The sequence below is a fragment of the Pristis pectinata genome, chromosome 26 (genome assembly GCF_009764475.1).
Source record: "Pristis pectinata isolate sPriPec2 chromosome 26, sPriPec2.1.pri, whole genome shotgun sequence".
Taxonomy (NCBI): Eukaryota; Metazoa; Chordata; class Chondrichthyes; order Rhinopristiformes; family Pristidae; genus Pristis; species Pristis pectinata.
Window position 1 is genome coordinate 23,902,629 of NC_067430.1, and position 12,764 is coordinate 23,915,392.

The window sequence follows — 12,764 nt, forward strand, 5'->3', positions numbered from 1 at the left end:
GGCATGTGCTATCAGGAGAGGTTGGACAAACTTGGGCTCTTTTCTCTGGAGCGGGAGAGGCTGAGGGGTGATTTGTTGGAGGGGTATAAAATTATGAGGGGCATAGATAGGGTGGACAAGCAATATCTTTTTCCCATTATTGAGCGTTCCAATACCAGAGGGCATGCATTTAAGGTGAGAAGGGGTAGGTTCAGAACAGATGTGAGGGTTAAGTTTTTTACTCAGAGAGTGGTGGATGCCTGGAATGCGTTGCCTGATAGGGTGGTGGAGGCAAATTCATTGGGGGCTTTTAAGAGGGACTTGGATGGGCACATGAATGAGAGGAAAATGGAGGGATATGGGCAATCTGTAGGTAGGAGGGATTAGCTATGTCAGCACAACATTGTGGGCTGAAGGGCCTGTTCTGTGCTGTACTGTTCTCTGTTCTATGGCAACAATGCACTTGAACTTAAATCACTTTCTGTCTTGGATGACATACAAAGTAATGTGGGCAGTGAGGGTGGAGGTGAATGCTGGCTAATGCAGAGCTGTATCAGGGTCACCAACCTCCGGGGCAACAGAGGAGGAGAAAAAGGTGTCGCAACCAGGCAGGGTGACACCACCCGTCAGACCAGCAGACCCACTAATGCCTTGTGCAGACAGCAAGTGCACCAGGAGCAGGTACTTTGCTGAATGAACATGTCAGGACAGGAGGACCTGACGTACAGTGTGCTGACACAAGCGCTGAGGGCCAGGCACAGGCTTCTCTGCAGATGACATCATGCGGAGACAACTGAGAGAGAATTAACCCTCTCAGAGCCAGTGACAAATGGAAGAGTTTTCACACTTGTCTGGGCAGAGATTTGGTTGTTCTGAACATGTCACAGTCAGAACATTTGAATTGGAAAAGGTTGCACTGACCAACGTAAGTGACAAGTTGGCAGTATTGTAATATAAAGGATTTTTTACTGTGAACTGACGATACCACAGTGGATGGGCCTTCGTTGCATTTGACTAGTAAAGGGTGTTCATCAGGTGAAGTGTGACTAATTTTGATTGCCCCATTACAGGAAGGATGTCGAGGCTCTGGAAAGGGGGCAGAAGAGGTTCACCAGGATGCTGCCTGGATTAGAGGGCATGAGCTATAAGGAGAGGTTGGGCAAACTTGGCTTGTTTTCTCTGGAGCGGGAGAAACTGATGTGAGGCCTGGTAGAAGTTTACAAAATTATGAGAGGCGTAGATAGACAGCCCGTATATTTTCCCCAGGGTTGAAATGTCTAATACTAGAGGGCATATATTATGGTGAGGGGGGAAAGTTCAAAGGAGATGTGTGGGGCAGGTTTTTTACACAGAGAGAGGTGGGTGCCTGGAATGCGCTGCCAGGGGTGGTGGTGGAGGCAGATACGACAGAGGTGTTTAAAAGGCTGGTAGATAGGCACATGAATGTGCAGAGAATGGAGGGATATGGACTATGTGCAGGCAGAAGGGATTGGGTTTCATTAGCTTAATTAGCTCAGCACAGACCTTATGGGCCAAAGGGCCTGTTCCTGTGCTGCACTGTTCTATGCTTAAAGGGTAATGTGTCTCTTGGTTGTGACTCTCTGCTGCAACAATGCAGGCCTGAGCGACTGCGAGGTCACTGCAGTTCTCTGTCCGCAGTTTTATGTAAAATGATGTGAATGAGGGTTTGAGTGAGGCTCCTGGGTGTAGGACCAGGTACAACCTCCAGTATGAGTTAAGTGATTGATGAGGTTAGAGCCTTGTACGTAATGGCCTATCTCAGTGCTGAGCATCCATCATCTTGTATAGAAAGAGGGGTGGATCAGACCCTCAGTCCCAGTAAACTGCACATCACCCGGAGCTTCCCTTCAGCACAGCCCAGAGCCTCCCGGGGAGCTGACACAATGTTGGTAAGGCCCCACCCCCAGCCTCACCTGCCATCAATGCTCTCACTGTTGTGCACATTCTGAATCATGTGAGACCTGCGAAAAACAAAAATATTGTTGTAAAGAGTAAAATTACTAAAGTTAATAAAAAGATGGAAAGCACAAACGACACACACGTACACACACGTGCGCACACACACACACATGTACACACACACACATACACACACATGTATACTCACAAACACACACTCACATACACATAGATATACACACATGCACACACATCTATGTGTTCACACACACAAACACTTGCACACAGTTAAAACAATTAAACTAACTAATTAAATCAAATAAAACACTCTATTTACCTTTCTCCTGGCAGACAACTTCTCCCACTCTTCTCTCTGTGACTGTTGTCTTTGCTCCAGATCTAACCAGGTACAGGTTCAGTGGGATGATTCCCCAGCCTGAGGGCTGCAAGGTCTCTCAGGTTGGTGCTGCTCTGCTAGACCTGGTGAAGTAGATGCTGGGGTCCGGCTCTGCTGAGTGGAAGCCTGGACTTCAGCATGTAGTTTGGATGATCCTAGTCATGACATTTCCTTCTGGTAGATCCAAGTGGATCTAAGCAGATCTCCCTCAGTATTTAACCCTCAATCAATACCAGAAAGATGCATTAGCTGGCTGTGAGTATATTGCTCTTTGTGGGAGCTTGCTATAAATGAACCACTTGTGGTTTTCCTAATTCACCAAAAACTGGACTTCAAATAAAGCACATTGTTGGCTGTAAACTGACTGGGGATATTCTGAAGTTGTGCAAGGTTCTAGATAAATGCAAATCTTTCAGAGCAAGGAGGCAGTCTTCTAAAGCATGTTTGCCTGGCTGTAAAATCAGTCCACAGCCATGATGGATGGGTCACTGATAATTTTTGAAAGGAAAATACTTCTGGCAAAATATTACACGTGGATCCCAACAAGAAGTTAAGCTTTCCTTAATTCTTAATGAAAATTCTTGAAGCACTCTGTCAGAGAAAGGACAGGTTAACAGTAAGTTCTATTCCAAAATACAAAATTTGCCCCGACGATATTTCCAATGCCTATCTATTACACATTTCCAATAGTTCCTGGGGTGGTCTCCGGGAAAAGAGGGCTAATGTCCTCATCTTCTTGGGAAACACTGCCACTCAGTGGTGAACATTAGGGAGTGCATCACCCTTGGCATTTACACAGATTGTGGATTTGTGGCTGAAGCTTTCTACCAGGGAGTTCGAGAATTTCAGTGGGGATACTGTCATCTCCCAAGGCCTTGTAATTTGGTTGGACTATGACCTTTGACCGTGGAAGCTTTTGATAAAACCAAGGAGGACTTTTATTCCTATCAGGAATCTGAAGTGAGAAAACCCAAGATACCCAGAAATCCAGTAAACACAACCCTGTGTTGGACAGAGACAGTGCACTCACTGACAGCAATAATGTATGTGGGTTCTTCGGTGCTGTAAAGGTCATTGACGATTCAAAGACCCAAGGCCACAGCCCGTGAGAGTCAAGCACAGAGGTGAACTTACCAGAGGCAGAGTGTGCAACACTCTGAAGACCACCTTAGCTGTGACATGAGTGCTCTTGACTCCATTCCACTGCAGCCTATTCAATCCAGCCTTGGTGCCACTTCAATGCAACAATACTGTGTCTTAATGTATTTATGAAGCTAACACAGTGTTGAACAGATGTATTCTTTGTTTATCAGCCTGATTGAAACAGCAATAATCTCTCATTAGATATATGTTTATTTATTAGTCACATGTACATTGAAACACACAGTGAAATAAGTCTTTTTGTGTTACTGAGAATGTGCTGGGGGCAGCCCGCAAGTGTCTCCACTCTTCCGGCGCCAACATAGCACGCCCACAGCTCCTAACCCATACGTCTTTGGAACGTGGGAGGAAACCCACGCAGACATGGGGAGAACGTACAAACTCCTTACAGGCAGCGGCGGGAATTGAACCCAGGTCGCTGGCGCTGTAATAGCGTTACACTAACCACTATGCTATCGTGCCGCCCCTAAGGTATGACTCTTAAACGACACCTCTACATGTATTACCTACAAGGAGCCTGTTCATTGGAACAGCCCATGTCTTGTGCTGTGCTCGTGGTTTGGTGTACAGATGCACCAACTAATATTGTCCATGACCAAACCACTCTTGCTTCAGCAGTCTCTCGGGGTTGAGAAAGTTTTGCTTCCACTCCTGTTCTGTGGGTTTTGAGGTGCTGCTGAGGCCAATGAGAGACGGGCAGACTCTGCCACAGGTGGAGCCTTGGGTTCTGGGCACCGTGGAAAGATGGCTCATTTGGGAGGCGGTGCACTCTGTCCATTGTTTATGCCGGAGTTTTGTGAACTTCTGGCAGCTGGTTCAAGGTTCTCACTGCTGTCTCAAGTGCTCCTTCTCCATTCCAGGTGGTCACAGACCAGGACCAGCCAGGCAGCTCTGTGGTGTGCTGGACTGGTTAGTTACTCGAGGCTACCGCCCCCAGCTCCCACACTCCCCCATCCCTGCCCACCCTGCTGTTGAGGGAACACTGCAGCTGAAAGTGAGGGAGATCTGGGTGGGGGAAAAAACTGGATAACTGAGCAAAATGAAGGGAAGAAGGGGTCTAAAAAGAAAGGGAGAGTGAGCAGGGAGAGGATAGGACACCACATGTTGGATGTCCCTCCATACTCGCTCCCTTCCCACCACAGCACCCCGAACCCACAATATAAACCATCTGAAGCAGATTCCTATACAGGCAGCTCCCTGCCCCCCCCCTCCACCCCACCCCGTTACGAACACCCAACTTCTGGAGACTACTACATACAAACGTGCTCCCAAAATATTGAATTCAGAAGTCCACCGTACATACATATGTTTGTTCCTATGAATGGCAGAACTAGTTTCCTCTCTCTCTACACTTTTAGTAATTGTTCTTTCTTATCTATGTGCTTTTGAAGCCTTTCATTACAACACTGTGGAGGTATAGTTACCATATCAAGTGATTTTTGTGTACTTTCCGCCTTACGGACAAAATCTTTTGGATGTTTGTAAAACAGAACCCGTTTGTTACCTGGGGACAGTCTGTACACTGTAAGCGTCACACAGTAGTGTAGGAGTCAGCCAGTAAGGCACCATTTACAATGCATTAAGCACCACAGTTATTTCAGCAGTTCCTCATTCAGTACTGCCATGTGTCCCTCCCACATTTCTCTCCTGGTAGGCTGAGGCTTTAAAGTCAGTCCAGAAACCTGGACCCTTTTCTTGTGACCACCATGGCCCACAGACAGAGTTTCCTGTCCACTGTGTTCAGCAAGTAAATCTCAGTAACACCAATGCACTTGGTGCGAATGGTGGTTAAGGGTGAGACACACAGATCAGGCAGGTTTCAGTATCAATCCTGCCCTGTATTCAGTAAACCAGTGGTAAAATATGGGGAAATGCAACTGATCCCACTTTCCTTGGGGACAAAGGCAGCATTCCTGGGACCATCGAGGAACTGGAACAGAAAATCCAGTCGAGCACGCCCAATGTGAGATGCTGCACTGTCAGAGAGGCTGTCTTGTTGGTAGGATGTTAGCAATCATCTCATGGTCCCATTTTGAAGAAGGGTGGGGGGTTCGCCCAGTATCCAGGGCCAGGTTTAACCCTCAACCAACCTCACTGAATTAGCTTGTATGCTGCATTTGTACTGCATCCAGATGGTGTATTGATTTTATCACAAACTCATCCAGGGAACAATTCTGTTCAGAACTTATTGCCATAGGGACTAGATTTTGTGCAGATGTGTTCGCATTTCCTTGTGTAGCTCTCCGCAACTTGCGATTGTGTGAGAGCTGAGGTTGTGGTTGGCTTTCTGTGGCTTCTCATGCATCCCATTTTGAACCTGGCTTGGGGAATAACAACAAGACAGTCTCTTAATACAGAGACACAAGAGAGACTGCAGATGCTGGAAATCTGGAGCAACACACAAAATGCTGGAGGAACTCAGCAGGTCAGGCAGCATCTGTGGAGGGAAATGGACAGTTGGGGTTTCGGGTCTCAAAACATCGACTGTTCATTTCCTTCCACAGATGCTGCCTGACCTGCTGAGTTCCTCCAGCATTTTGTGTGTTAGCCCTGAATGCAGTGCAGAACTCTGAATCATACTGGGAGTGGTTGGCAGGATTTTGTGTTCCAGTCCCTGATGATCCCAGGAATGCTGCCTTTTGTTCCCACATTCTCCCAGAGAAGGCATGATCAGTTTAGTTCCCCATATTTTACCACTGCTTTACTGAATACAGAGCAGGATTGATACTGAAACCTGCCTGAGGGGACTAAGGCAAATATTAATTAATTTGAATATTTTAATTCAATTGGGAGTATTTAAATGTTTTTAAATTTTTAGGGTTTTCTTTCATTTTTTTCAATATTTTAAGTTTATCAACATTTTATTAAGTTTTAATAGGTTTTTAGTTTTTATAATGTTTCTGAAAATCAAAAATATTCAGTAACATTATTAGTATTTGGCAGTTTGACAGTTGACTCAGCTCAGGGACACAGCTGACTGTCAAAGATTTTCTGTTTTTCTTGTGGGTGGGACTTATTCTGCCCCCTCCCACCCACAAATGATCCCATTATGCTCTGGAAGCCATGTTAAGCTGCTATAAGAATCCAAACATAAATTCCTGCTGGGAGAATTGCACTAGGGTTGTTGATTGGTTTAAATCCTGGAATTCCCTACCCAGAGTACTGGGAGTTTACCCATACACACTGCAATGGTGCAGGGAAGCAGCTTCCCACATTCCCAAGGACAGATGTGAATGGGCAAAGCACACTAGCCTTGCTATTGGTATTTAAGACCAAAGAGTGAATACATAGAGGTAATCGTCCACTATTTCATTTGTTCCTGGCCAAATTCTCTTGTCATGTTGAGTAAGTTCCAGTGCTACCACCCCAGCACCCCCATACCCAAAGGGTCGCCCTTCACATGTGAATCCTGATGGTGACAATTAGCAGCTATTTGCCTACAGATGGGGGTACAGCTGAACCCAACTTGTCCTCCACAACTAAACCTGACCTTGCCCTCCACAGATGAACCTAACCTCGTCCTCCACAGATAGACCCAAACCTTGTCCTTCACAGATGAACCTGACCTTGTCCTCCACAAATGGACCCAACCTTGTTCTTCGCAGATGAACCTGATCTTGCACTTCACAGACGGTGCCAATCTTGCCCTCCACAGATGGACCTGACCTTGTCCTCCACAGATGGACCCAATCTTGCCCTCCACAGATGGACCTGACCTTGCCCTCCACCCTTCCCTTGCTACCACATGCCCCTTCAACCCGACTTTATTGGACAGCAGGCGAGGGGCAGCAGGCTGTTTCTCCCCCCGGAACAGTTCTGCTGCAATCATTCAAAGCTCCTCTGGATCCACCTTTTGTTTCGTTCCTCACCTTAATGTCAACCATGCACGTGCGTCGCGCACCATCATCCCTTCCCTCTCCCTCCCTCCACCCTGTCACTGAATGTTTCCATTTTCTTTCCCGCACTTGCCCCTGCCCCTGCCCCCACTATCTCCCCCTCCTACAACACTCACCACCCCCGGCTATTGCACAGTTTCTGTATTCCCTGGTTTCGTTTCAGATTTCCAACACCCACAGGATTTGATCTTGTTCCAGTTTTAACTGTGATTATAGTAACGTGGTTCTATACATTAGACCACAGCACTGAAGCTCATTGTTATCCATGTACACCACATTGCAAAACCTGTGTTTAACTCTTTACCAAAGCTTTAAAGTCTATTATTATCCTTCTGTAACTGGGGAACAGTTTATTATTACCATTGTGTTAATAGTGCAAAGGTCCATTATTATCTTTTGTAACACAATGATACAGTTCAGAATTACTTTTTACCACAGTAATAGAGATAATTATTGCCCCTGATTACCACACTATTAACATCGAAGATTACCCTTGGCTGAAGTCCATTATTATCCATATACCATTATTGGATTAAAATAAATGTAAAATAAAAACAGAGAGCGCTGGAAATACTCAGCAGGTCAGGCAGCATCTGTGGAGAGAGAAACAGAGCCTTTTAATGATCTTTTATCAGTTAACTCCTGATGAATGCTGATGGACGACATCAGTCTGGAATATTAACCTTGTTTCTCTCTCCACAGATGCTGCCTGACCTGCCAAGTGTTTCAAACCTTCTTTGGATTTATTTTAAATCCCTGGTATTTGCAGTATTTTGCTTTTGGACTGTAAGGCCATAGACCATTATTACTCTTAGTACTGTGCAAAAGTATATACCAAGACCAGCATTATTGCATTACAGTAACAAGAGCATTACTGCCCCAGAATACAGAAGGGCTTCAATACTGAGGGCAGGTAAAAAAAACATGGGCAAAGAGGAAAGTCTTTTCCAGAAAATTTGAGGAGAAGGAAGAGAGAGAAACAGAGCTGTTTAATGAGGAAGCTGCTGAGTTTAGGAAGCTGGTGTCTGGTGACAGTGGAGCAGATGTAAGGGATACACACGAGTGCAGAGTTGGGGGAACGCAGAGTACTGGGAGGGCTGTCGATCCGCAAAGGTCATTGGGAAAGGCAAAGGGGATTTGATGGGGGAAAAGACCCTGCACGTTATTCCTGTGGGATTTATGTAGTGTGTTGTAGAATTGAGTGACCTAGGGCTACAGGTACATAGTTCCCTGAAAGCGGAGACACAGATAGACAGGATGGTGAAGACGGCCTTCGGCACGCAGGCCTTCGGCACACTGGCCTTCATCAGTCAGGGTATCGAGTACAAGAGTTGGGACATCATGTTACAACTGTACAAGACGTTGGTGAGACCACACTTGGAATGCTGTGTGCAGTTCTGGTCGCCCAGCTATAGGAAGGGTGTCATTATGCTGGAAAGGGAGCAGGAAAGATTCGTGAGGATGTTAACAGGATTAGAAGGCTTGAATTATAAGGAGATACTGGATAGGCTGGGACAGTTTTCCCTGGAGCATAGGAGGCTGAGGGCTGACCTTATAGTGGTTTATCAAACCACCAGGGGCATAGATCAGGTGGATGGTCACCCCATCTTTTTCCCAGGGTAGGGGAGTCTAAAACTTAGAGGGCAAAGGTTTAAGGTGAGAGGGGAAGATTTAAAAGGGATCGGAGGGGCAACCCTTTCATGCAGAGGGTGGTGGGTAGAAGGAAGGAGCTGCCAGAGGAAGCGGTAGAGGTGGGTACAATTACAGCGTTTAAAAGACACTTAGACAAGTACATGGATAGGAGTTCGGAGCCAAACACAGGCGAATGGGACTATCTTCAGTGGACAATTTGGTCGGCATGGACAGTTGGGCCGAAGGGACTGACTTCGTGCTGTATAACTCTGACTCCAACTGGAGACAAACTTACAGTTGAGGAATAAATCTCATTTTTAGCACAACCGAACCATTTAAAGGCGTGCAACGTAAAATGGCGATTTAATAGGGTCGATTCAGTCAAACCCAAACGTTAAACACTTGTCAGGAGCAGGAATTCCCATTAACTCAGTGCGATTTACAGCTGTCTGATTCGTTCAGATCGGAGCGGGTCCTAGCAAACTCAGGACAAGGAACACTGGGGCTGAGCCGTGGGTTGTTGACTGTTGCTGGGTTTAACTGGTACCGCCTCTCTCATAGATTATTCAGGTCTCCAGTAATTAAATATTCAGCATGGTACGGACCCAGTGGGATTCGGAAGGGAGCAGGCGCCAGAGTAAAATGGTCACGCATAAAAAGTGAAGCGGCGGAAGGGAATCCGGAATTGATGGTTTGAACAAATACACAAGTGTGTAAAATGGTTTTGGACCCCTCTCTGGTCGCTGCCAAGAACGGAGACCTGCAAACGTTGCGGGCGTTGCAAAGTCAGGGTGCCGTCCTGCAGAAAGTGACCGACCACCTCGGGGCTTCTCCGGTGCACCACGCCGCCCGCTCCGGGAGACTCGATGTCTTGAAGTACCTGGTAGAAGAAGCGAAACTCCCCGGGAACAAGCGAGCGAGGAACGGGGCAACTCCGGCGCACGACGCGGCGGCCACCGGCAACCTGGCGTGTTTGCAGTGGCTGCTGTCTGCGGGAGGATGTCATGTCCAGGTGGGCGGCGGGGTTTGCCTCGGACCACGGTGTCTGTGGGACGGGGGGAGGGACGAGGCCGGGTGAGGGCAGTAACTCTGGGCTGGGGGGGAGTGGGTGCAGGCAGGGCGTGTTGGAGGTGGTGAGGGTCGGGGGAGTGAGGTCTGGAGGGAGAGAGCTGGAATCCCATCACCGCCACACCCGCTAGATGTGGAAAAGATGAACACACTTCTCCGGAAGGTCTCTGCCCACCACAGAGAGAGTTCGCCCTCTGTGAGAGTAATGGGATCCCACCCGTTATAATGTTTCCCAATTATCCCTCAGCTTATTACAGTGTCGATCGCAGTAAAAATATACACCGGGCGGTTGCTAAGTGTGACTGTGGAGAAATCCAGACCCTTCAATGTGTTGTACACTCGTTTTTTATTGTGCTGGGAAACACTTTTTAAAAATATGTAATACGTAGAATTAACCGAGGCTGACAGAACCTGTATGGACTTTAGAAGCAATTGGTTATATCAAGAATTGGGGGTTACTCTCCAATTCGTTTCTTCTGCTAAATTAATTTAAGTGGGGAACTGCTTGGTTTATAAAACAAGCCCACGACCTTTGCAAAGCGTAAGATTGACACTGCATGGAACATGGGGGGAACCAAGTGCCGGGTCCTATCGCTCCTTCGTGCCAACCCCTGTTGTTTTCCGTTGGCGTCTGGGTTATTTTCCCTCTGATTCTTATGTTACTTTCTCTGGGACTACATTTTCCTCCGTGGAATTCCCTTCTAGATTGCATTTCTCTTTGTGATTCCTCACCTTGACCTGTATAATCCAGCCTGCCCTCCTCCACATGACTCCTCCAGCTCCCCGCAAACCCTTCCTTGACTCCCAAACTTGTTTTCATTATTTTCTGTGCAATGTCCTTCTATTGGTTAATAACTAGTTAATGTCTTATGAGGATAGGTTGAGTGAGCTCGGGCTTTTCTCTTTGGAGAGGAGGATGATGAGAGGTGACTTGATAGAGGTGTACAAGATGATAAGAGGCATCGATCGAGTGGACAGTCAGACTTTTTCCCAGGGCGACAATGGCTAACACGAGGGGACATAATTTTAAGGTGATTGGAGGAAGGTATAAGGGGGATGTCAGGGGTAAGTCTTTTTTCACAGAGAGAGGTGGGTGCATGGAACGCACTGCCGGCAGAGGTTGTGGGGACAGATACATTAAAGGCATTTGAGAAACTCTTAGACATGTGAATGATAGAGAAATGGGGGGGGGGGGGGGGGCTATGTGAGAGAGAAGGGTTAGATAGATCTTAGAGCAGGATAAAATGTCAGCACAACATTGTGGGCCAAAGGGCCTGTACTGTGCTGTAGTGTTCTATGTTCTATGAATTGTTCCCTTGTCCCTTATTTCATGTAGTTAAACTCTCAGCCTTGTTTTCAAATTACTCCATACTCTTTCTCCTGCTTATTGCTGTAATCTCCTCCAAGATTTTATTTCTGAACTCCTCTAATTCTGACCTCTTGATCATCCTTCATCAACTGTGACTTCAACTGTCAAGACCCTAAATACTGGAATTCACTCCTTGAACCACTTATTGCACTTTTAAGAATGTGACCTCCTTATATAAAGACTTCCTTTATAGGCAGTCCTTGGGGTCATGGATGTCTTACTTCTGCTCCAATTCTGTAGCTTCCGACACAGCTGATGAGGCCAAAATGGGACCTGGAGTTTGCCACAGTGGAGCAGGAACTGTTTCCTGGGGCAGTTGGTTGGGTAGGTTGGGAGTTGGAGACTTCTGCCACTGTGCTCCCCATTAACGATCACGAGGTTCTCTGTTCCATCCTAAACATTCCTTCTCCAATTTGGGCAGGCATTGGCCAGGAATTTCCACAAGGCAGTGGAGATATTGCACATTTCCAAGGAAAGTTTGGCAACATAATTGAATCATTTTCCTGTGCACCTGGAGATAGAATGGAATGACGAGGACTTTGCAGCACACCAACGGACTTCTTTGTCCAACAGTGTTCTGTTCCGAACAAAAACCTCCTATTGCCCTCCTTCCCCTTATCCTATCAATATTTTCCTTCCATCATTCCTCATGTCCTGCTCCGACTTCTCCTTAAATACATAAATGATATTTACCTTGTGGTAGTGTCCTCCAGCTTCTAACCAAACCTTGGATAAAAGAAGTCTCTCCTGAACTCCTCAATGAATTTATTAATGATGACTTCTTACCTTTTGTTTCTTTGTCTGGAAATCTCATACTCTATTCCCACAAGATGCTGAGGCAGGGAGTCTGTAGAAAAAATCAAAATTGAGATTGATGTGATTTTTTTATTAGATCAGTTTATTAACTTGGAACCATGGTGGGTGTTTGGAACTGACATACAGACCAATCTGGATCTATAATTGAGGGGTTGCTTGGCCCACCTTTGTTCCTGTATAACCGGGGAGCTTTACACTGCAGCATGTTTCACTGGAAGTCCTTGATGCCACTGGGAAAACAATATATTTCCCTGCACCAACATTGCCTCAGATTACCAAACATACAAGATGTAAGAAGGTCAGAAATAGATGCAGGGGCAGATGATCCGGCCCCTCGCACCATTCAATTAGATCATTGCTGATCTTTTACTCTGGTGCCACTTTCCTGAACTAATTCCTTATCCATTGATTCCCATAAATATCAAAAGGTCATTGATCTGTGTCTTGAATGTACTCAGCAACTGCGCTTCCACAGCCCTGTTGGGTAGAGAATTTCAAAGGTACACTAGCCTTTGGTTGAAGACAT

At 46.4% G+C, this 12,764-nt stretch overlaps 1 protein-coding gene across 1 annotated transcript in view; it reads left to right on the forward strand.

Moving 5' to 3' along the window:
- Window positions 1-9,630: 9,630 nt before the first annotated feature.
- Window positions 9,631-12,764, forward strand: part of espn (espin) — a 126,105-nt gene continuing 122,971 nt past the window's right edge. Inside the window, exon 1 of the mRNA XM_052039432.1 lies at window positions 9,631-9,997. Coding sequence (XP_051895392.1) covers window positions 9,704-9,997 — 294 coding nt within the window. The 5' untranslated portion in view covers window positions 9,631-9,703. The remainder of the gene's footprint in view (window positions 9,998-12,764) is intronic.